The 21,525-nt window shown below is 31.3% G+C and overlaps 13 protein-coding genes across 13 annotated transcripts; 10 read left to right on the forward strand and 3 right to left on the reverse strand.

Moving 5' to 3' along the window:
- Window positions 1-65: 65 nt before the first annotated feature.
- Window positions 66-1,037, reverse strand: ELE39_000679 (Flx1p like mitochondrial membrane; the record flags this gene model as incomplete). The annotated part of the gene is made up of 1 exon (XM_067343719.1): window positions 66-1,037. The coding sequence occupies one exon, from the start codon at window positions 1,035-1,037 to the stop codon at window positions 66-68; it is 972 nt and encodes a 323-aa protein (XP_067202438.1).
- Window positions 1,038-1,464: 427 nt separating this feature from the next.
- ELE39_000680 (uncharacterized protein) lies at window positions 1,465-3,171 on the forward strand (the record flags this gene model as incomplete). The annotated part of the gene is made up of 1 exon (XM_067343720.1): window positions 1,465-3,171. One exon carries the CDS (start codon window positions 1,465-1,467, stop codon window positions 3,169-3,171), a length of 1,707 nt encoding a protein of 568 aa, XP_067202439.1.
- A 627-nt stretch (window positions 3,172-3,798) lies between these two features.
- On the forward strand, window positions 3,799-4,458 carry ELE39_000681 (putative secreted membrane associated signal peptide plus GPI signal; the record flags this gene model as incomplete). The annotated part of the gene is made up of 1 exon (XM_067343721.1): window positions 3,799-4,458. The coding sequence occupies one exon, from the start codon at window positions 3,799-3,801 to the stop codon at window positions 4,456-4,458; it is 660 nt and encodes a 219-aa protein (XP_067202440.1).
- Window positions 4,459-4,947: 489 nt separating this feature from the next.
- On the forward strand, window positions 4,948-5,880 carry ELE39_000683 (uncharacterized protein; the record flags this gene model as incomplete). Its single annotated transcript, XM_067343723.1, has 1 exon — window positions 4,948-5,880. The coding sequence occupies one exon, from the start codon at window positions 4,948-4,950 to the stop codon at window positions 5,878-5,880; it is 933 nt and encodes a 310-aa protein (XP_067202442.1).
- Window positions 5,881-6,062: 182 nt separating this feature from the next.
- Window positions 6,063-6,594, forward strand: ELE39_000684 (uncharacterized protein; the record flags this gene model as incomplete). The annotated part of the gene is made up of 3 exons (XM_067343724.1): window positions 6,063-6,183; window positions 6,246-6,334; window positions 6,382-6,594. 3 exons carry the CDS (start codon window positions 6,063-6,065, stop codon window positions 6,592-6,594), a joined length of 423 nt encoding a protein of 140 aa, XP_067202443.1.
- A 178-nt stretch (window positions 6,595-6,772) lies between these two features.
- On the forward strand, window positions 6,773-10,080 carry ELE39_000685 (RAD50 DNA repair-related; the record flags this gene model as incomplete). The annotated part of the gene is made up of 4 exons (XM_067343725.1): window positions 6,773-8,835; window positions 8,881-9,659; window positions 9,710-9,903; window positions 9,946-10,080. 4 exons carry the CDS (start codon window positions 6,773-6,775, stop codon window positions 10,078-10,080), a joined length of 3,171 nt encoding a protein of 1,056 aa, XP_067202444.1.
- Window positions 10,081-10,186: 106 nt separating this feature from the next.
- On the forward strand, window positions 10,187-11,356 carry ELE39_000686 (SUA5 like RNA binding domain containing; the record flags this gene model as incomplete). The annotated part of the gene is made up of 1 exon (XM_067343726.1): window positions 10,187-11,356. The coding sequence occupies one exon, from the start codon at window positions 10,187-10,189 to the stop codon at window positions 11,354-11,356; it is 1,170 nt and encodes a 389-aa protein (XP_067202445.1).
- Window positions 11,357-11,573: 217 nt separating this feature from the next.
- ELE39_000687 (ARP3 actin related) lies at window positions 11,574-12,527 on the forward strand (the record flags this gene model as incomplete). The annotated part of the gene is made up of 1 exon (XM_067343727.1): window positions 11,574-12,527. The coding sequence occupies one exon, from the start codon at window positions 11,574-11,576 to the stop codon at window positions 12,525-12,527; it is 954 nt and encodes a 317-aa protein (XP_067202446.1).
- Window positions 12,528-12,926: 399 nt separating this feature from the next.
- Window positions 12,927-14,315, forward strand: ELE39_000688 (uncharacterized protein; the record flags this gene model as incomplete). The annotated part of the gene is made up of 1 exon (XM_067343728.1): window positions 12,927-14,315. The coding sequence occupies one exon, from the start codon at window positions 12,927-12,929 to the stop codon at window positions 14,313-14,315; it is 1,389 nt and encodes a 462-aa protein (XP_067202447.1).
- Window positions 14,316-14,337: 22 nt separating this feature from the next.
- ELE39_000689 (ELP3 like acetyltransferase involved in transcription) lies at window positions 14,338-17,085 on the reverse strand (the record flags this gene model as incomplete). Its single annotated transcript, XM_067343729.1, has 1 exon — window positions 14,338-17,085. The coding sequence occupies one exon, from the start codon at window positions 17,083-17,085 to the stop codon at window positions 14,338-14,340; it is 2,748 nt and encodes a 915-aa protein (XP_067202448.1).
- Window positions 17,086-18,162: 1,077 nt separating this feature from the next.
- Window positions 18,163-18,741, forward strand: ELE39_000690 (uncharacterized protein; the record flags this gene model as incomplete). Its single annotated transcript, XM_067343730.1, has 1 exon — window positions 18,163-18,741. One exon carries the CDS (start codon window positions 18,163-18,165, stop codon window positions 18,739-18,741), a length of 579 nt encoding a protein of 192 aa, XP_067202449.1.
- A 329-nt stretch (window positions 18,742-19,070) lies between these two features.
- ELE39_000691 (phosphotyrosyl phosphatase activator -related) lies at window positions 19,071-20,021 on the reverse strand (the record flags this gene model as incomplete). Its single annotated transcript, XM_067343731.1, has 1 exon — window positions 19,071-20,021. The coding sequence occupies one exon, from the start codon at window positions 20,019-20,021 to the stop codon at window positions 19,071-19,073; it is 951 nt and encodes a 316-aa protein (XP_067202450.1).
- Window positions 20,022-20,257: 236 nt separating this feature from the next.
- Window positions 20,258-21,466, forward strand: ELE39_000692 (actin family; the record flags this gene model as incomplete). The annotated part of the gene is made up of 1 exon (XM_067343732.1): window positions 20,258-21,466. The coding sequence occupies one exon, from the start codon at window positions 20,258-20,260 to the stop codon at window positions 21,464-21,466; it is 1,209 nt and encodes a 402-aa protein (XP_067202451.1).
- Window positions 21,467-21,525: the final 59 nt, after the last annotated feature.

The following is a 21,525-nucleotide window of genomic DNA, read 5'->3' on the forward strand; positions in this document are numbered from 1 at the left end:
TAATTAACGAAAATACAATATTTACTACTTTTATTAGCATTGAGTAACTAATTTAAAGAGTTTTATTAATTGATCGATATCACTGATTCGAGTAACCTTATCATTATTTCATAAATTAGAAACATTATTCCATTGTGGATACTAACTTTAGGAATATGAGTCATTAATCCTGGGAAATAGTGGTCCTTTACAAATCCAACAAACTCTTTATGGCTTAATTTTAATATATTGACTTCGTAAATTTTTAGTTGGATATTTTCTAACTTGGTCATTTGTATCCTTGATCTAATAACTTGTAGGGGGTATGTCAATGTTGATGCCAATAGCTTTGAAATGAATCCAAAAAAGAAGAAGCGTAGACTGTTTAAATACAGATATTTTGAATTATAATTAATTGATTTAGTTCGCAATATGTCGTATATTACCAGTTGTATCAATGTGTGTGGAATTAACAATAGAGTTGGGACAAAACCGGAATATAAGCCAAATATTCCATTGTTTTGATAGATACTATAAATGCATTCAGCTATCCCTTGTATCCCTGTAGAATATTGCCTCCAACCTTTTTCTTTTGTACTTAATGACTGCATTTCCAACCTGGATTTGACTAGCCAAAGCGGATGAACCAGCGCAGTGGAAAGCACGCTCGCAATAATTGTTGCGATTGAATTTGAGAATGGAGAAATATGTAGAGAATTGAAGTATATTTGATTTTTAACAGAGTAATTGAACAAAAAATAATTGCTTTCTTCTATATAATGGCGGATAAAATCAAAAAAGTATCTAAAAATGAACCATGATATTCCAGATGCAACTAGCTGAGCATTTAATCCCCTATATAATCCAGCAACTCCTTCAGTATTTATTATAGAATTGATTGAAGATACCAACGTTGGGTTTGCGATGACTGCACCATTGGATGCTGCTGCTACTTGTTGTCTAGTCTTTACCACATCGATTGGATGAAGCAAAAAAGAAGTTATAATTGCAGATATAAGTGAGGAAGTTGCAGTTAGCAACAATTTAATTTTCTTCATAAATTAATATCTCAGGCTTAATGAGATGGAGGTTTTCAAGGGCTTAAAAAATATAAGAATTTAAATTCTGTGACATTGTGTTGATATTAATTTGATTTTATTAAATTAATATTCCTTTTTCCTTGTTGGAAAAAAAATGAACTGTTAACTTTAAGCACATGCGGTAAGCATGATAGTTAGTGCTATTTTCAAACATGAGTTGAAAAAATCGAATTACGATCTGCTTAGCTTGTATTTTGGTTTAAGAAAATTAAATTCTTATAGCCCTTAAATCGATTGAATTATTTAGTTTATCAAACTTTTGAACGTTTTCAAGTTGAGAAATAATACCTTAAGCGCTTTTTATTTGACCAATATTCTACAAATACTTATGGTAAGACTTTGATATCTTCATAATTATGGGCTCGTAGAGCACTTTTATTCAACTATGGAGAAAATACCATTAGAACTTCTTGCAACAGTTAGTGAATATCTACAAATAATAGACATTTTTAGTCTATTACATCTAAATAAAGGTTTCAACTATCTTTGGACGAGCCTTGAATATTGGAGCATACTATGTAAAGGGAAAAGAAATTATTTGAATTTGCTTGAAAATGAATTCAATTGTGTCTTAAAAGATTTGAAATCATTTAATTTGAATGAAAACAGCCAAGGTGGCTTGGTAGATAATAATAATAGCGAATATTTTGGATTTAATTTAAATAGCCTTATCGCTAGTTTTAAACAATTGAATTACAACACAATATTTAATAAGTCAATTTTATGGAAAATTTTTGTCAAAAGGAGGTTACAAAGTTTGAATTTAGTACATCTAATTTCTATTTTTCAAGATGTAAACACGTACAAATGTGATAAAAAAATAATAGCTGTTTATTCCCCTTTAATAGCAGCCATTTCAAATCATTTTTTAGAAATTTACGAACTTAGAAACAACAATTATTTAAGCAGAAAATGTTCTCATGGCACATCTGAGAAGCTAATTGATATTAAAACAAAATTAATCACACGTCTAAATGTGGATTTACTTGAAGGCCTAGAAAATTCTTCACGCAATAATAACATTGAGCTGAAATCAAGAACAACTAAAGTAGTGAAATGGGTATTTTTTGATAAAGACACAATTCTTTGTGTTACAAAAGACTATGGGATTTATATCCATGAAATTAGGGATTTTACTAAAATAGTAATTTTAAAAGAGCCGCTGATAAATAACTATTCGCATTTCTCAAAAGTTATTATTTTTGACATATCAGGCAATCTGCTTGCTATTGGCCTAGAAAATGGAATTGTGGATATTTGGAGACTATTACCTTCTAAGTGTAAATTTTCAATCCTGAAGAGGGAAAAGTGGTATCTATTGTACCATAGCACAATTCATTATGAACACACATATTCTAGAAAAAGCTTGATCAATGTTTTTGAAGAACTACCTTCACCTTTAACGTGGGTAAATATATCTCATAACTGTAACCTATTGCTCGCGGTATATAAAGGGATTATAAATGAAATCCGGATATTTTCAATTAAAAATTTAGACTTGAATAATAACCCGGTTTTGATGTACAAAATTCCTTTTTGTAGTGACATTCAAATGTGCCAAATAGATCCGAAAGGGAGGTTTATCATTTGTGTTGATTCTAACAAAGAAGTTCACCCCAAAACTCGTTTTTATTCTCTTTTATCTGGTAAACTTTTTCTAGTGCAAAATTTCAGGATTATTTGTCCATTATTTACCTCTTGTGGGCATTTATTGATCGGAGCATATCGTGCACACTCGAAAATTACAATGGAAAAATCTCCAAGTACAATAAGAATATTAAAAGCATCACCTAAATATATTAATAACAACTCTATGAATTGTTATTTTATCTCTATTTGGAGTGTTCCATCTCTAAAAGAAATATATTCCTTTAACTGCGGAGAATCAGAACAAATTATAAATATCCGTTTTTCTAGGACCCGTAACTCAACTTCCATCATCACAACGACAATAAATAGGAATAGCACAAACTTTACGGATGGATTAATCATCAATACATCCACAAATATTCATTTTATTTCGCACGATATTTTTACATGTATTAAACCAATGAACCTACCGTGTTTTTTTTTCGAAGAACCCAGGGAATGACGACTCTTAAACAATCCCCTCAAAAGAATTACTCGAGCCAAGATTTAAAAAGAGTATCATGCAAATACAAAGAACAAGGCTGAGCCAATAGAAGTAATAACTAAATTTTCAAGGTCTTTAATATAGAAAAAGCAATATAAAATTCGCTAGTATACTATTAACAAATAACTAAATAATTTAGATTTGAGTAATAAAACATCCTTTCAAAGATGATTGGAACTTAAAAGATCAATTTCAACATCAATAAAAACTCTTCATCATTGATCGAAATTACTTTAATGGTTTTGATCATTTAGTTATTCGTTATAAACAGTGATTATACTAAAAAAAATAAAATTTAAATAATGAATCGTTAGCAATAACATCATTAATGCTGCAATATGCCAAGTACATTTTATAGTAATTCAGTTATAAATTCGTATTTGTTGATATTTTTCCAAAGTTATTTAATAATCTTCCGTTGATATTAATATCAGTTCACACATGTGCACACTATAATGTGCACCTTAATTATTTAAAACATCGAACTTTGAAAAATAAATTATAGGACATTTAATGAAGAATATTTCAATATTAAAGTTGTCGGAGAGGATCTAAAAGCTTTATTATGTATTCTTAATTTTTTCGATGAAAATAAATATTATTGCGTTTGTATTAGCTTTGGTTTGGATTTATTTACAATCTTGTTCAAACTCTGAAAGCAAATTAAAAGATGTCGTATTTCTCAAGCTTAGAGGCTCCATAGAAGCGGCTGATCCACTAAAGGGTGGTCCTCATTATACAGGAATGATGGTGGGAGGAAGGCATGTTGGAATTGAGCATTCTTTAGATCTTGGTGATTTGTCACAAGTATATCGCTGCTTATTTTACTCTACGCACCCAGGGTCATGCAATCCCTCAGGAACGGTAATAAATCCTTGCCATTTTTGTAGGACTGAAGTAGTTTATGCAGTCGCTTCCGCAAAATGCCCTGGAGACGAATCATTTCCCCCAAGTTTGGCTCCTTTGTATATGTGGGTCTTAAAACCATATCACATTAGAAAAAGATTTGGGCATCAGTATCTTTGTGCTGTAGAACCAAATCCTGCAGCTAAGTATGCATCTCGTCCTTCAAACGAGTCGCCGCTTTCGTCAGATGAAAACTCATATCCGCTACCTCCAGAAATCCCATTCTCAAAATCTAATAATAATAATGAATCCTTAAGTGAGAATACATTAATGATTATTATAGGATCTGGTGTTTTGCTCACATTATTACTATGTGGTGTAGGGTTGTACATGGTTTAATTTAATTATTATAGAAAACTAAAGTCTTATATAATAAAATAGCTGTGTTTGTCGAATAATCTCAATGATTATAGTTGTAACCATTATAGAAAAAATGTGGTATGCAACTTTAAATAATTGTTCTATAATTTAAATTCAATAATTGCGTAGTAATGAAAAAATATTTTTATATAATAAACAAAGGACAGGATGATTAAGACACTCAATCTAAATGCAAAAATATCAAAATATTTTTAAAATTATTAAGAACATGCTCTACTGAAAGAATCCGAACAAAAATCATGATCTCTCCTTTCTCTCCAAAATATTGTATAATGGCGGGTGAAACAAAGCGTTACCTATAAGAAAGGTTATGATTATTCTAAAAAAAAATACAATTATATAAGAATTGAGACCAAAAATTTTTTAAATATTTTGATTCTAAATACTTGGTAATTAATTGGGATCAATCTAAATCCCTTGTATTTAGAAATTGAAAGCGTATTGAAAATGAAGTACTATTTGCCTTTTAGTGTATTATTCTTTATTGTACAAGTTTATTTTTCAAACTGCTCTGAAACTTCTGAGAATTCAGAAGAAGATGTTGTTTTGGTTCAAGCTAGCTCTGCATTGAATGATTATAGAAGTGCGATAGAAGCCATATCAGGAGGAAGCCCTTATCAGGAATTTACATTGGATCCTGCCCAACTTCAATTAATTTCGGAAATTAGTGGTTCAGGTGGTAGCTGCAGATTTGTTGTAGTTAATGAAGAACAACCACAATTTCAGGTAGTTGATGATGGTATGCAATCAAGCCAGCTAGTTTATACAAATCAACAAATCCAAGTTCCAACGCCAATACCAATGCAAGGAATTAACCAACGAATGCAATTCAATAATGGTGGTATGGTACAATGGATAGGTGGGCCAGTCAACTTTGAATCCATGGTTGATTGTAAGTTTTACCGTCAAAATCCAGGATTTTGTGTGCCTATGTCTATCTATACTCCTTGTTCGCGTTGTAAGGCACGTGTAAGAACAATTTTTAGAACTAGTTACAAGGTTAGATGCCCAGGCCAGGAGTCGTTTCCAGCGCAACTAAGACCTTATTTTACCTGGGTTCCCACTAGTCACCGAAATCCAAAGAGAGAAAAAGGAATATTTTCCAGATGGAGACGTCAGTTTATGTGCATTGTAATGGCAATTTCCGATATTCCTAAGGATCTTTCTTTGTTTTGGCAAAATTCACAAATTACTTTCGACTCTGCATACGAAGCACCTCAGTATGTTCCTTTACTTCTTGGCCCATATGGGGATCAGTCAACTTCATTAGGATATGCTACTGGTACAAACTTCTTTGCCACTACTGGTTTAAATCCTCAAAATGTACAGAATTATATTCGAAATCAAAATTCAGAAGGGAATCCCTACGAAGTTTCTTAAACTCTTCGTCTGATATAATTCCTATATTTTAAACAAGGTTTTTATTAAATTAGGTAGTTAGGCACCTCTATATTTTTGACTTCTTTATTAATCATTTTTTTGTCTAATGTTGAATCGTTCCGCCAAATCACTTTTTTTTTTTTGTTTTTAAGGTTTCAATGGTAAATCTCTTTGCTGACGAGATGAAAGAGGAGGATACGTTTTTACTTAATAATTCATTAATACCCAGCCGTTCTAGCGAAAATGGGCAAGGAAATACAATTGACAAAATTGAAAATGAAAAAGCTCAATTATTCTCATGCGGTAAGTGAAATAATAGTACTATTATTTTTATTTGATTTTCGATGAAGTAAAATCAATAATAGATGCATATTGGGATTACACAGATATAAAATTCACAACTGATGCAGTTTTTGCCGTCGCTAAATTGTCATGTGATTTCATGGATAAGATAGTAAGTACAGAATTGATTAATCTCAGTATTAACACATTTTAATTAAGATGTTATGCGCAATTAAATTGACTAATTCGAAAAATATTGATCAGAGATTTACATTTGATAGCATATTGTCCGTGTTAGAGAATGATGATCGTAAGCATAAAAGAGCGCAAGATGTTATTAGGTCATATAGAAGACATAACGAGTTACTATTTGCATTTGAAGACGGAGAATATATTAAATTCTCGAATCGCGATGTGATAGGAACTAAATGAGGTTATCTATTACTTTCCTAGTATATATTTATCAAACATCTTTAATTATATCTATTGTTTCATTTTCTTTGTACATTTAACCGGTTTTGCATAGACGTAAAAAACTCACAAGATATTTTAAAACGAAGAATAAATTCTGTAAATGTAACTTTCTATCTTTATAAATATTACTTATATTATGAGTAGCCTCGATAAATTAGTTATTTGTGGGGTGAGAAGTTTTTCTCCGGACCGAAGGGAAGGTATTGCGTTTGAAAGCCCAATTACGCTGATTGTTGGCCAAAATGGATCAGGCAAAACGACAATCATAGAATGCTTAAAAGCATCTATATCTGGTGAGCTTCCTCCTAGTTCTAAGAGTGGGCAATATTTCATTCATGATCCTAAATTAAATGGGTCGGCTGAGGTTAGGGCTCAAATAAGGTTAATTTTTAGAGAGTTTCAAAACAGGAAAAAGATTCAAGTAGTTAGATCATTCCAATTATCTCACATTAGGACTAGGAAGGCTGACTTGAAAATTTCTGGAGATTTAAAACCACAGTTTAAAGTTTTGGAGAGTGTCTTGCAGACTAAAGATGAAGAGTCTGGGCAAGTGACTAGTATAAGCCATAAATGTGCAGATATAAATACTCAAGTTCCTATTTTATTTGGGGTTTCTAATTCAATAATTGAAAATGTACTGTTTTGCCATCAAGAGGACTCTAATTGGCCATTACAAGATATGGCTAAAGTAAAAAAAAAATTTGATGAATTATTTGGATCGACAAGATATAGTAAAGCCTTGGAATTTATTACGAAGCTAAAAGGTGAATATAATAAGAAAATCAAAGAGAAGGCTTTATTTAACGAAAATTTGAAACAGAAAATAGATTTTTTGAAAGGGATAATAAATAAAAAAAATCAATGCCTACTTAGAAAAACCGAGATAAATAAAGAAATGCAAACTTTAGCCTCTAAATTAAATTCTCATTTAGAAGCTAAGCAAGAATTGATGAGAAATATAGATATATTAGATAGGCTTCGGGCTGAGCTTACTTCTGAATTGATATTATTTGACACACGCGTTGAGGAGATAAAAGAAATAGAAAATAATTTGTTAAAATCAAATTATAAATTAAAAGATGAGTTAGAAATTAATTCAATCTTGCACAATGAAAAGGAAGAAATTCAAAGTTTGAATTCTAAACTTAAAAATTTGCAAGACCAAAAAAATCAAATCAGAAATAATTTAGAAAGTTTTAAAGCAAACAGCTCAGTAGAAGAGTTTAACCAACGAAAAAATGAATTACTTAAAAAAATTCCTGAAATAAAAAAAATAACAACGTCTACAGAAATATTATTGTTTTTAGAAAACTCTTTGGCTACTATAAATAAGCAACTGATTAATTATAAGGATTTAAATTGGGAGACCATCCATAAAGCTATTTCGAAAGTGGAAGTAAACAAAACTGATATAATCTATTCAATTACTAATTTAAAAAAAGAGTTGAACTTAAAAGTGGAAGAAAAGAAAAAATTGTTGGAGTCTATTAACAATAAAAAAGATGAGCAGATTAAATTTCAAAGAGATTTGGATAAGATTAGTGAGCAAATTAAAGATAAAGCACAGCTAGATAATGAATTAAATCTTCTAAAATTTAAAATTCAGGAGAACAAAAACATTATTGATGCTAATGAAAAGTTATTTAGTGTAGATTATTTGAAAAATACATACAATCATACATATAATTTGGGATCAATCAATGGAGAACTAACTATTTTAGAACGTATTAAAAGTTCTAATACATTTAATAATAAATACTTTGAATTTGATGAAAACACTAAAAGCTTTAATGAGATGATTGAACGAAGAAAAACTGAATATAATTTTAAAAAAATTGAAACTTTAAACTGCTGGAAGGAACTTGAACGTATTGTAGGAGATTACGCTATTAAAAATGATGTTTCAGTATTAGAGTTCCATCACAATCTACTATTAGAAAAACTTGAAAAGTTCCCTTTTGATATGGAAGATCAGCAAGCACAATTGAAAGGTTCACTTGGCCGAATTGAGATAGAGTTATTAATAATTGATGAAAATATTCAACGTCTTGAATTCGAAATCCAAGAAATAACAAACAAAATTCAATTTGCCAACTTAGAAATTAATAATTTAGAAGATCAACTCTATAAAAAGAAAGAGTTTTTGACCAATTCTATTAAAGAATTAAAACAAGATTTCGAATTTCTGTTTGCAAATAGGTAAGTTTCTGGCACTATTTTAAGAAAGAAATAACATTTTTATAGAAAAAATTTTGATACTTCAAATGAAGATGTTTCAAATAAAGGCCTTATTCAGTACCTCTTTACAATCCAGGAAGAAGAGGCTAAACTAAATAGTAAGATCATTCAATCAAATCAAATTATTGAAGAATTGAATAGCACTATCAAATTGATAAATAAGCAGAAACAATTTGAATCGTCTAAGAAAAATATAAACACACTTATTAATAACATATATTCCCTAGTAGGAATAAGTAAATTAGAGTATTCAACAGAAACTGATTATGATCGCAGTAAAAATTTTATTCAAGAATTATACTTGAAAAAAAAAGATGAATTAGATATTTTTCAGAATGAAATAGAGAAAATACGATGTGAAATATCAAAACTGAAAGGTGAATATAAAGTCAATGATGACTGGTTGGATAAGTTCACATGCGACTCAAAAGGCTATTCTTCTGTTGAGGAGTTGTCTGAAAAGTACTTAATTGGAGTTTTCGAACAACAGACAATGAGTTTGTGTGTTAAAGATTTGGAAAAATACCATAAATCTCTTCAGAAGGCGCTAATGAAGTTTCACATAGACAAAATGACTGAAATAAATAGAACCATAAAGGAACTATGGAACATTACTTATAAAGGCCATGATATTGACTATATCGCAATAAGGAGTGATGCGGAAGATAGTGAAGAAAACCTTACGGTAGAAAGTATTAAAAAATCATCGCGAACCCCATCTGGAGCAAAATCATTTAATTATAGGGTAGTAATGGTACAAAATGGTGTAGAACTTGACATGAAGGGTAAGATTAAACAAAACGCGCAAATTAATTAAATAATTCCTGTTTTATAGGAAGATGCTCTGCTGGTCAAAAGGTGCTTGCCTGCATAATAATTAGACTTGCACTGGCGGAATCGTTCTGTGTTAACTGTGGAATTTTAGCGCTTGATGAACCTACGACAAACTTAGATAGGTTTAATATTAAGGGTCTAGCAGAGGCACTATCGTATTTAATCAAATTTAGAAAACAACAAAAAAATTTTCAGGTGAGTTGAAAAAACAAGTTGAAAATATATTCATACTCTTAGTTGATAATTATTACTCACGATGAAAATTTTGTAAGAATTATGGCACAAGCACAGCAGTGTGATCACTTTTTTCATGTATCAAAAGATGAACAAGGATACTCGACAATTAGGCAAGTAGACTTTCATGGATATTAGATTAAAATTGCTGTTAAACGACAATAAAAAAAAAATGTCTTGAGCGCGAACAATTTTTGTTCCATATATTTAAATAGCAAAATAAAAATTAATCATCAAGTCATACATGAGCAATCTGTCTGAGTATGCGAAATATATCTTAAATGGAGACTTAGTTGCAATACCAACTGAAACTGTGTATGGATTGGGTGGAAATGCTTACGACAAATCTTCTATATTAAAAATTTTTAAGATTAAAGGAAGGCCAAAAAATAATCCCTTGATATGCCATGTACACAGCTTCAAGTTTGCGGAAGATAATGTTTTTGAGTTATCTGAAAGGACCAGAGTTATTTACAAAATTTTGACGGACAAGTTTTGGCCAGGCCCGTTGACAGTAATTTCTAAGAAGAGACATAATATTGTAGATGAGGTTGCAGTCTCAGGTAAAGTAGGAGTTAGATGTCCCAACAATCCATTAACGTTAGACCTGCTTAAGTTGTTGTCTATTCCTGTTGCTGCGCCTTCGGCGAATCGGTCTGGGCATATAAGTCCTACAAGTCCATTGCATGTATCAAAGGAATTTGATCAAAGTTATATGAAAGAAGTAGGGATACAGGTTTGGATTTTGGATGGAGGCGAGTGTTGCAGTGTGGGGGTAGAATCCACAGTTTTAGAGTACAACGAACATGGCAATTTTATTTCCATATTTAGATGTGGTGAGGTTTCTAAAAAGCAAATTTGGGAAACTTTGATCGATAACTGTCAAGAGAACGAGTGGATTAAAGACATTAGAATATCATACTCTGGCAGCAATAACTTATCACCGAATGGTAACTATCTAATTCCCCATGATACAATTGCAATTAGTCCTGGAATGGACATTAAACACTATTCACCAACTGTTTGTACTAAATTAATATCATTCGTTTCAGATACTCATAAATATACAGATATAAAGGTTGATTTAAGAAACGTTATATTAATTGATATTGGATCAAAACTTTCATTTCTCAAATGTTATGTCCGCTATTATTTTTCTTTGTGCGATGATTATGATTTTTCGTTAGCATGTAAAAACTTATTTGCAACTTTACATCAAGCCGAGGACTTAGCTAATAACCTCAATAATCTCTCCTCTACCTGCATTCTTATCACGGGATTTGAAACGGAGGATAATATTTCATTGGCTCTTTGGGATAGAGTTTATAGAGCTTCATGTGGAGAGTTGATTTATTGTAATTTAAATGAAATAAAGATACAAGATAAAATTATTAAAACATTTTACAAAGTATAATACTAGGAGTCAATAATTGCTAGCGGATATTAGCTTAGGATTATTTTCCTGTGAGTAACATAGTTTAACATTCATATTAAATATATTTTATAAAATTTTAGTTGAGATATTTGCAATCTGTAATTATTCGTTTGTCAACTTTTTTTGTGTGGTTATTACCGCCTATTCGTGTATAATATACAAGCGAAAAGAAAACTAGTTGGTATAATAAATAAGGATGGACCCATTTGATTTTCCTATTGTAATCGATACTGGCCAGTTTCGAACAAGAATAGGTAGCTCAGTTAATAAGCTTCCTCAAATCGTTATTGACACTGTGCTATTTGAAAAAAGTGAAGTAAAAGAAATAAAGTTCGATGAAACAATTTTTTCAGATAAACTTGGAATTAATGAATCTTGTATTGAAACGAAGTCTTTAAGTTCATCAAATAATTGGAACCCACAAAAACAATCACTTCTTGTGAATGAGTACCAGAATATCGCACGGCCTTTCAATTATCTAGATGGGCTTGATTGGAATTTATTGGAAACGTTTTGGACTGATATAATTTTTAGAGAAATGTGTTATGACACTACAATGTGTCCTGTTTTGTTGTCTGAGCCTCATAATGCACCATTTGACTTTCAGGATCATTCAATGGAGTTTTTTTTCGAATCACTTTCAGTACCTTCATTCAACTGCATTTCTCAAGAATTACTTTCTGTTAATGCGATTCAAAAAAGCCTGCCAAATATTTTTCATAAAACAAATAGCAAGGGTTCAGTTGGAATTGTTGTGCATTTTGGTGATTCAAGCATTAGAATACTTCCTATTGCCTCAGGATACTTGTTATCAGAGTATATTGGTGTTGTTAATTTAGGAGGGTATTCAATAACAAATTCACTATTTCATAGCTTTAAGACAAATTTTAAATCTTCTTCCCCAATTACACACCAAAATATTAACAGCATTAAATCGTACGGTATTTTTGATGGCATTATTACAAAAATGGCAATTCCTTGTATATGTGATGAAATTATCTCAGTTGTTAGAAAGTGTCCAGTTGATTATCTACGACTTCTATTAAAAAATATAATATTCATTGGTGGATCATCAATCAACTCTCTGCTTTCCACCAATTTCAAAAATTATTTTAAGGTACGTTTTAACCAAATTCTTAATTTTTATTAAATCGCTGAATATTAATTTGAAACTTTGTTTTTAGATTGCGCTGAAAAAAAATAATATTAGTCTAGACGATATTCAAGTTATTAACTTATCTAATTCATCTAATATTGAAGAAAAGATATTGGGTACATGCTCCACATGGCTTGGTGGTTCCTATTTTGCAAAGAACATAGGTTTGATAGGGCATTTTTTTAATAAAGAACAGGTATGGATGCATGAATTAACACTATTTACTATTACATTTTGACTACTTTTCACATGATTTCCAATAAACTGTAGTATGAAGAATATGGGTCCTGTGCAATACGTAGACTGTTTGATCAAGGAATAACTAATACCGCCTGAATAAGTTAATTATAAATTTTTATTTTCGACTTTTTCCTTTTAAATATGTTTGTATCCATGATAAACTTTCTACACTTAATCCTTTCTAGTTCTAATTCAAATGCTCGATTACTTTTATTTATTTTCATAATTACTGTAAATGCCACAAATCACAATAATCAATGTGTAAATATTATCAACGGCTGGGATTTACGTGAAAGCATGAAAAATAAATGCCCCGATTGGGTAGTTGGTGTGTGTTGGGTAATTTATGATGTAAAGGATGGAGAGGGATTCAATCTTCAAAGAAACGTATTTGATAGGATGGCATTAGTTGTTTCAAGTCTTAATGAAATCATGTATTTAAATAATGAAGACAAATTTGCAGTTCTTGTTCTTCCTCCATTTTGTAATATTGCTCATTGGTCCTATAATTCTAAAAGAAGATTACCTTGGTCAACATTTTTTAAGATCAAACAAAATGGATTGCCAATATTAGAATATGATATCTACAAAAGATTGATTGGTATGAGTAATATAAGTGCTGATGTTATTGGATTAAACTTTGACTGGGGTAACAAATCATTTGAATCAACTACTTCAAAAAAATATTATAAGAAGTTTGAAATATCTGAATTAAAATATTTGAATTCGAAGTGCTCGTTTAAAGATCATATTAGAAATGGAAATGTAATTTTTGGTGGCCACTGTGAATTAATAAAAATTACAAGTCTTATCTGCATTTCTTTTTTTAAGTTAATGAGATTTAAAGAAGTTTCTGAAGAAGTATATAACATATTTGAGTCAAACAGGAGACAAAACAAACTTCACAATTACTTAATCAAGCATGCGGAAGGAATTCTCGTTCCATGGCCTTGGGAACTAAGCAAATTTGGAGTTTTGGATGAAATTAGCTATAACGACAACGTAAAGATGTTTGCAAATTTATACATGTCTGCAAATGCCTTCTTTAATGAAAAAAAACCATATATTGGTGTCCACTTAAGAAGAAATGATTTTGTATTTTTGAAGAATGATGATATCCCAACATTTCATCAAGTTGCTGATAGATTATCAGAACTTTCAAAGGATCTTAAAATAAAACGTGTTGTGATCTCCACAGATAGCAATGAAGATGAGAAAAATGAATTATTGAATATTTTTTTAAAACGCAACCTTGATTTACATATAATTAGTGTTAAAGATAATATTGAAGATGGAATAATTTCAGCAGTAAGTCAAGTAATCCTTCTGAACGGTGATTATTTTATTGGAACAAAAGAATCACGCTTCAGTTTCTCAATTATTTGGGATTGTATTCTGTCAGCAATTAATGATTCTAAAAATGGTATTTCAGTAAATTTCAACAAATGTAATGAGGTCTTTTGTGGGAAAGCTAGTGAAAAACACTCAATATGTAGAGAACACCCAGACAGACTTCCAAAACTCGACGTTTATGTCAACTAAATATTCTAGGCAGGTCAATTCACTAAATCGCCCTTCCTCTAGACCTCAAATAACTTAAGCCAAATATGGACGAAGTAAAGATACTTATTCCAATAATCCAGGAAAATCTTTTGTTAAGATTATTGAATATTAAATATTTAACGTTATTTATTAAGTTTTTAACTTTTGAGTTTTTCATATTTTTATATTGAATATTAGTTTCTGGTTCAGGCAAAATTTTAATAGCGTTATTATAAATATCAACATTAATGGTGCTAACATAATTTTCAAGCGTTATTTCTTTACACTCAGCCAGCCCAGGTATATTGTTATTTTCACTTTTCCCTTTCAACTGATTGTTACACTCTATAGATCTTATATAGTTTAGTGTTTTAAATAAATCAGTTTCTAAACTGCAGTCCAGAAAATAAACGCAAAATTCACTATTAATATGTGATGAAGCATCAATATTTTTTACCATGTATGTATCTTGAAGAAAGTATCCATTGTTAGAATAGTATTCACGTACACCAACACCAGAAATAACTACAATTCTAGAGAAACCATGAATTAAAGCTAAGTATTCTGCAGCCTTTAACAAAGTCTTACCAAATCCTTTGTGTTGCACTGCAGAATCTGCCTCTTTTTCATTAATGTAATGTGGGACAACTGTCCCGTAAATATGCAGCTCTCTAATCAATGCTGAATCTTTCAAAACTGGGAACTTTTCCAAAATCTCATCACTATCTTGAATGAATTCGTCCATAGAATACTCACTGTTCATCTCAGATTCACTTTTATTTCCCAAGCTACATTGATTTTGAGTTAATACCTCTTCATCTTTGAATCTAACTCTCAAACGGATAAAGCCGTAAAGGTCGACTTCGTCCTTTGACTCAACAGAAATAAAAAATTCTGAACCTCCAAGGCTATTATATTTTCTTATTCTTAACACAATTTGAATGTCTCTATCCTTCGTATTTAAACTATTTTCTTTATTTTTTGTGTGCTTCTTGGTTTTTTTATTCTTTTTGCTTTTTAGTTTAACGCTGTTTTCCTCCTTATCATTATAGTTGCCATTAGAATTTGCATTTAATTGATTCAATTGTTTATGGCTAATGTGTTTATCTTTAATTTCTCTGCACCTTAAGCATCTGCAATTTAAATCCAAAGTTTTCATCTTATCATGGATCATTTGCCTTAAATTTGTACAGCTATTACCTGCAATAATACTCTGATTTGGTATATCCCTAATGACTCTATTCACTCTGATCCACGGATGAAGTCCAACTTTACATGACAACAACAAATAACAGAGCGTATCCGGAAAAATTTCTGCATATGGAAGGTACGCCTTATTTTCGTACCACTCCTCTATCTTAGAAAATGGTACAACTTCACATGGGTAAAGCTTCCATTGATCACACTGAAGTTTTGGGTTGCTTAGAACATTTGAAAGCATTAAATAGTCATTAACTACGCCCAGAGTTTGCGCATTATCAAATCCTATATATGCTTGCAAGTCTTTAAGTAGAGCGATTCTTTTTGATAACAAGCAGCTTTCATCTTCAGTCAAATTAAATTCATTTGTATTTGTATGATCATAAGGATTCGGTAAATCTGGCATCAAGTGAATATCTACTTTATATCCAGTATCTTTAAGTAGTCTAATCGACTTTACGATTTGGCGCATATAACAACCTCTATTAATGAGCTTTAAGACCCAATAATCAGTGTGCTGGATTCCAAGTTGTACCCTAGTACACCCAAACTCCCTTAGCTGGAGTATTTCATCTAGAGTAATATAATCTGGTCTTGTTTCTAATGTTAAGCCAATTATTCTACATTCTGCAGTTTGATTTAGTTCAACTTCTTCAGAAAGTGGTAGTTTTTCCCTATCTATATAGTCTCTGTTATCATAGATATTATTTTTATTTGTGAACGTATTTGCAGCATAATATATGTCACGAATAAATGCGTTTTGGTACTCTTTAGGGTATCCACTCCAAGTTCCACCTAAAACTAATACTTCAATTTTGTCTATAGTATGGCCATTGTTTTTCAGTGTAATCGACCGATCTCTAAACTGCTTTATAGCATCGAATGAATTTTGATTAGCTCTCAATACCGCTGGTTCTGTAGAAAGATAGCTTCTAGGCTGTCCAGGTTCATTTGGGCAATAATGGCAATCATGCTTGCAAGAGAATGCCCCAGGTGAAGTTAATATTGTAATAACTATTACTCCGGACTGACTTCTAACAGCCTTTTTTGAAAGCAAAGCTTTTTCTAGGTTATTTCCTATTTGAGGTTGATTATTTTTTAAACTATATTCCTGAAATAACATAGTAATATTTTCACTAGAAAGTTCTAACCCTTTTTGAGAAACTAATTCTTCATATACTCTTATAATTTGAGCCTTACTTGGTGCAATTTTATGACGCCTCCTGAGAATATTTATAACATTTTCATATTCTTCCTTCGTTTTTGGGGATAACAAAATTAAGTCATGTATGAAAGAGCTCAAGGATTTGACCTCAAGTTCTTCATCGTTCTTTTGACGCTTCTCATAATTAGACCACTCCGCAGAGCTCTTGTAATAGCTCTCTAAATGCCTCCTTCTATGCTCATTCAATAGGTCTTCTCTTTTTAACTGTTTAATTTCACCTGCGCTAATTGGAAAATCATCTCTAAATGCAGGTATTGAGCTGTTCACTTCTTCAAAAGTTAGAACTGAATTCGTACTTACACCCCCCTGAGATAAGATATCTTCCTGTGTTTTAACTTTTTGCATTATTTAAGACGGTTTAGTGATTATTTTCAAATCCCTAATTTCTTTTCAGACCCAATACATGAACCTATCAAAAAATAATGAATTGAAAAAAGTTAAATGAAAATAACAATAGTACTACGTTGAGCAATTGAAGAATTCAAATAACTGAAAGTAATCGCCTTTACTCAGGAATATGAAAAGATATCGCTTTTTGACTAATTAATAATCAAATTTGAATAAAGTTGACTAAAATTTTATCGGCGCTGAGAACTAACTAGTCAGGCGCTCCATTTTTAAATTATTTGTGTGGTGATTAATTAGAGGCAAACGAGTGAATTGAATATTGAACCTGTTAAAGGTTAGTTTTGAAGTAAAAATAAATCTCTGCCAGAATAAGGTCATGAAATTTGATTATTATGCTACGTGTAAAAGTAATACATTAAGCCCCAACATTCTTATCATAAATAATGCATAAAATAACATTTTGACCGTCGTAGATAGATCCCGCCTATAGACAGAGATGTGAAGGATTAATACGAGTAAGATAAAAGGGGGAAAAAAACTAAATAATGAGGAAATAATAATTGATTTACTTGGTTCTGAATAAAAAAAGGAAAACAAGTTTCGCATTGGACGAACCTAAAATTTTATTTTTTTTAAATAAGTGATGTTAAGTCAATCACAATAGATTACGAGGTTAAATTAGTCATTTCAGTTATTAATTTATTTGGTTACAACGTGGATTTTAATATTTTCCGTTGAATATTTTTGAATAACGAAGATTGGAATTATGTGATATCTACTCAAGTTTGTATATCTAATAACAAACTTGCCTCTACGAATTATTTTATTGAAAAAATTTATTTTATTAACATATCGTTCATTCTAATATTAATTTCAAGTAAATATTTTTTTTTTTTTGTTAATTCAACATTTATAGTGGCAATATCATAACTAGAATAAGTTTATGATTGCATTTATGTATTTTACACAAATAAATGTAAGTATATGCACCAAGAATAATACAAAGCAAATACACAATCGTTAATTTGTGCAATTAAATATTCCTAATCACAGCTATATTCATAAATTATTAAAATGTCTCCTAAGGGATCTGAAAAAAAAGCTCCTGGGGGGTGCTATAATTCTCATAACAATAGAAAGAAGAAAAGAGACTTAGTAGTCAGTAATTGCTCAAACTCAAACGGTTCAAGTTCCACTGTATACAATAAATATTATCATAAGACTAGCAGGGATGATCCGGGCGCTTTAATTTTAAAGCTATTACATGGTGGTCGAAATAATGAAACAACACCTATAGTCCCACTATCCAACAATTGTATTAGACCGCAAAGCCGTACTAAGAATTGTGAAAGTGTGGAACCACACATAAAGGCGCAGAGTGAAGAACCCACAAATATTAATTCAGAAAATCCAAATACAACCAGTAATACTGTTAATTTGTTTGCAACTCCACCACCTAATAGAAAAGGAAGATACAGTGTTGTTTCTTCATATGGGGTGAATCATCCAAAACTTAATAATTGTTCTAATAGTGGTGGAAACAAATCGTTGCCGTCCAGCTCATCTAATCCAACGAATTTTGCTTTGCCTATGTATATGAGATCTCCTAATCCAGAAAGCATTCCAATGCCTTGCGGCTTTCCAATTGGATAATTGAAAGTGGTTTTCCATGTGTGTAGATGATAAACTAAATTTATTTTCTATTACAGCTGTACTAGTATTGCAACCATTCTGATTAGGTCCTAACGCTATTTAAGTAATTTCTCATACTTTTCAAACAAAGTCTTCAAATAGAAATAATGGTATATCATTTTATCACTGTTTATTTTTATAATACGATTTAGTTGCATCTACTGTTGCCATTGTTTTTAGTCATGGATGTGACCTCGGCGCCAGTATTTTCGTGCTTATACTTCTGTCAAATTTTCACGGCCAGAGGTCAAGTATGGGCAGTTGTGATGATTCCCGTCGTGAAATTGAATTTATTTAAATGGAATTAGATTTCCAAATAATATATGTTGTGCAATAGGGAATTTATTCAGAATTTCTGCCACGTACATTTTAATCATACCAGTGTGAATTTTTTCCCAAGTGGGGACAGAAGTCAAACTATATAAAATAGGAGAGCATTCAGCAAAATATACATTTGTCTTTATATTGAGAATATGCTTTATAGAATTAATATATAGCGATTTTTCAGAGTAAGCTTCTAATATAGAGCGGTCAAGTATCTGATTTGTAAGCAAAGGAAATACTTCAATTGAATTAATTAACTGAGCAGAACCGAACAAAAATGGGAGAAACTGGTAATCATCTAGTCCCCAAACGCCCCTTGAGCCGGCAGGCTCTAGCAGATAAATTGACTGAAGCCTTCTCATTAAAAGGATATATCTATAGAATACGACCAAAATAAGATCAGGAAGATCGCTCTTTTGAAAAATTCCAAGCCTATGAATACACATAAGAAAAAGGATAAAATTAAGTTCGTGACCAGTTCCATAATCAACTCTGGATCTATTTCCAAATGACTCTACAAAATAATTCTTAACCTCTCGCAAATACTCCTCGGAATTTTCCTTTAGAATATTAGTAATATATGATGTGCATGTTTGGTTCGTTTTGTCATACCAAGTTTGAAAAGCCTTATTTCCGAATCTCATTGGTTGCTTTATTGGAGGTATTTCGTCTATATTAGAGTCTAATTTAGATAGTAATTTAAGAACTATTACGATTGAGTTAAATCCAATATCAGATCTTTCTTTACCTCTTTCTTCATATTCGTGTTGCTCCACTAATACTTTTCCTTTAATGCTCTCACTCAATAATTTAATAAAATCTATAATATCTGAGTGAGTTTTGCCACAGATAAAGTAATTTAACTGTTTTAAATCAGTTATTTTAGCTGCACATTCTACTCTTTCAGTTAGACTCATAGAAGAATTGACTTTTCACAACGATAATTTGATTAGTAGTAAATTGTTATTTTGTTTGCGATTTTGGCGGTACTGTGATCAATTAACTTGCTTGAGGCGTATAACAAAAATTTGATTTTTAAACAAGTTTATCTATAAAAAAAAACTAACAATAGAGAATATAGAGTGACTCTGAAGCCTCTAGCACAATCCATTCGGCACAATATAATTTTCTATTTGTCCGTTTAAGTTAAAACATGTCGGATGTGCTTTTAAGTTCAGGAATAGGGAACCAATCTTCCAGTATCATTCTGGATATTGGTACTCAATCTATTAGAGTAGGATATGGAGGTGATGATTTACCAAGGAGTATAGTACCCACATGCATTGGAATTCCCAACAAGGAGGTTGATGTAATTGATTCGAACAGGTTTTGCAATACGATTTTTCCTCTCAAACCATGGGAGAAACGAGATTACATTGAAGTTTTAAATCCATTTCAATATAATTTTCAAGAAAAAACAATTGAAATCAATGAGGAATATTTAACAAAAATTATTCAGGAATTGTCTTTATCGCAGAAATTTATAAATAGCTCTTTTTCATATTCAACTTCTCAAAATTACATTTTCGAACCGCTAGATGACAAGATGAATGGCCATACGCTCTTGATCCCTATTCACTCAATATCAAATCCCAATCATTCTACTAAACTTGCGGAGATTGCGTTTGAAAAACTTGAAGTTGCGTCTCTATTTACATCAAGAAGGCCGGTACTTTCTTGTTTCGCTTGCGGAAGGACATCAGGAGTTGTTGTTGATATAGGTGCATCAGCGTCAAATGTTTCTTGTGTCCAAGATGGGCACTGTATTCAGGGGAGTATTCAGGAGTATCCTGTTGCCGGAGACTTTTTGGACAATGAAATTTATAAAAAAATCCATAGCAAGGCGAGCATTATCCCTGAATTTGGAATATTCAAAAGTGAAGATAATAATGGGGCAAACGGATATCATGTACCCTTGACGAATGTTGATCAATCTTATTTAAATTGGGGGGTAATGCATGTAATCAGGGAAATTAAGCACTCTAGCCTTTCTTTCCCGAATCAAAATTCAAATGACAATGAGTTTCATCTTCCTGATGGCAGTATAATTGACACTACATCAATACGTAACACAATTCCCAATTTACTTTTTAAACCCGGAAATTCTAGTCAAGGGTACCCAGGTATTGTACAAATGGTCGTAAATTCAATAATTGAGACATCAAATATCAATAAGGAAATTTCAAATATTACATCATCTATTATTCTTGCAGGAGGAACAACATTGATTAATGGATTCGATGCAAAGCTACATCAAGGAATTATTGATCATAAACCCTCTCTAATCTTTAACAATTCAGTAAGTTTGCACGTAAATCAAATTGCAAATTTATTCAGCATCTCAGCCTGGTCCAGCTCCTAGAATCGTTGCATCCCCACGCGCCACCGAAAGATTGGCATCTGCATGGATCGGAGCTTCAA

Source organism: Cryptosporidium sp. chipmunk genotype I (assembly GCF_004936735.1).
Source record: "Cryptosporidium sp. chipmunk genotype I strain 37763 chromosome Unknown contig_14, whole genome shotgun sequence".
NCBI lineage: Eukaryota > Apicomplexa > Conoidasida > Eucoccidiorida > Cryptosporidiidae > Cryptosporidium > Cryptosporidium sp. chipmunk genotype I.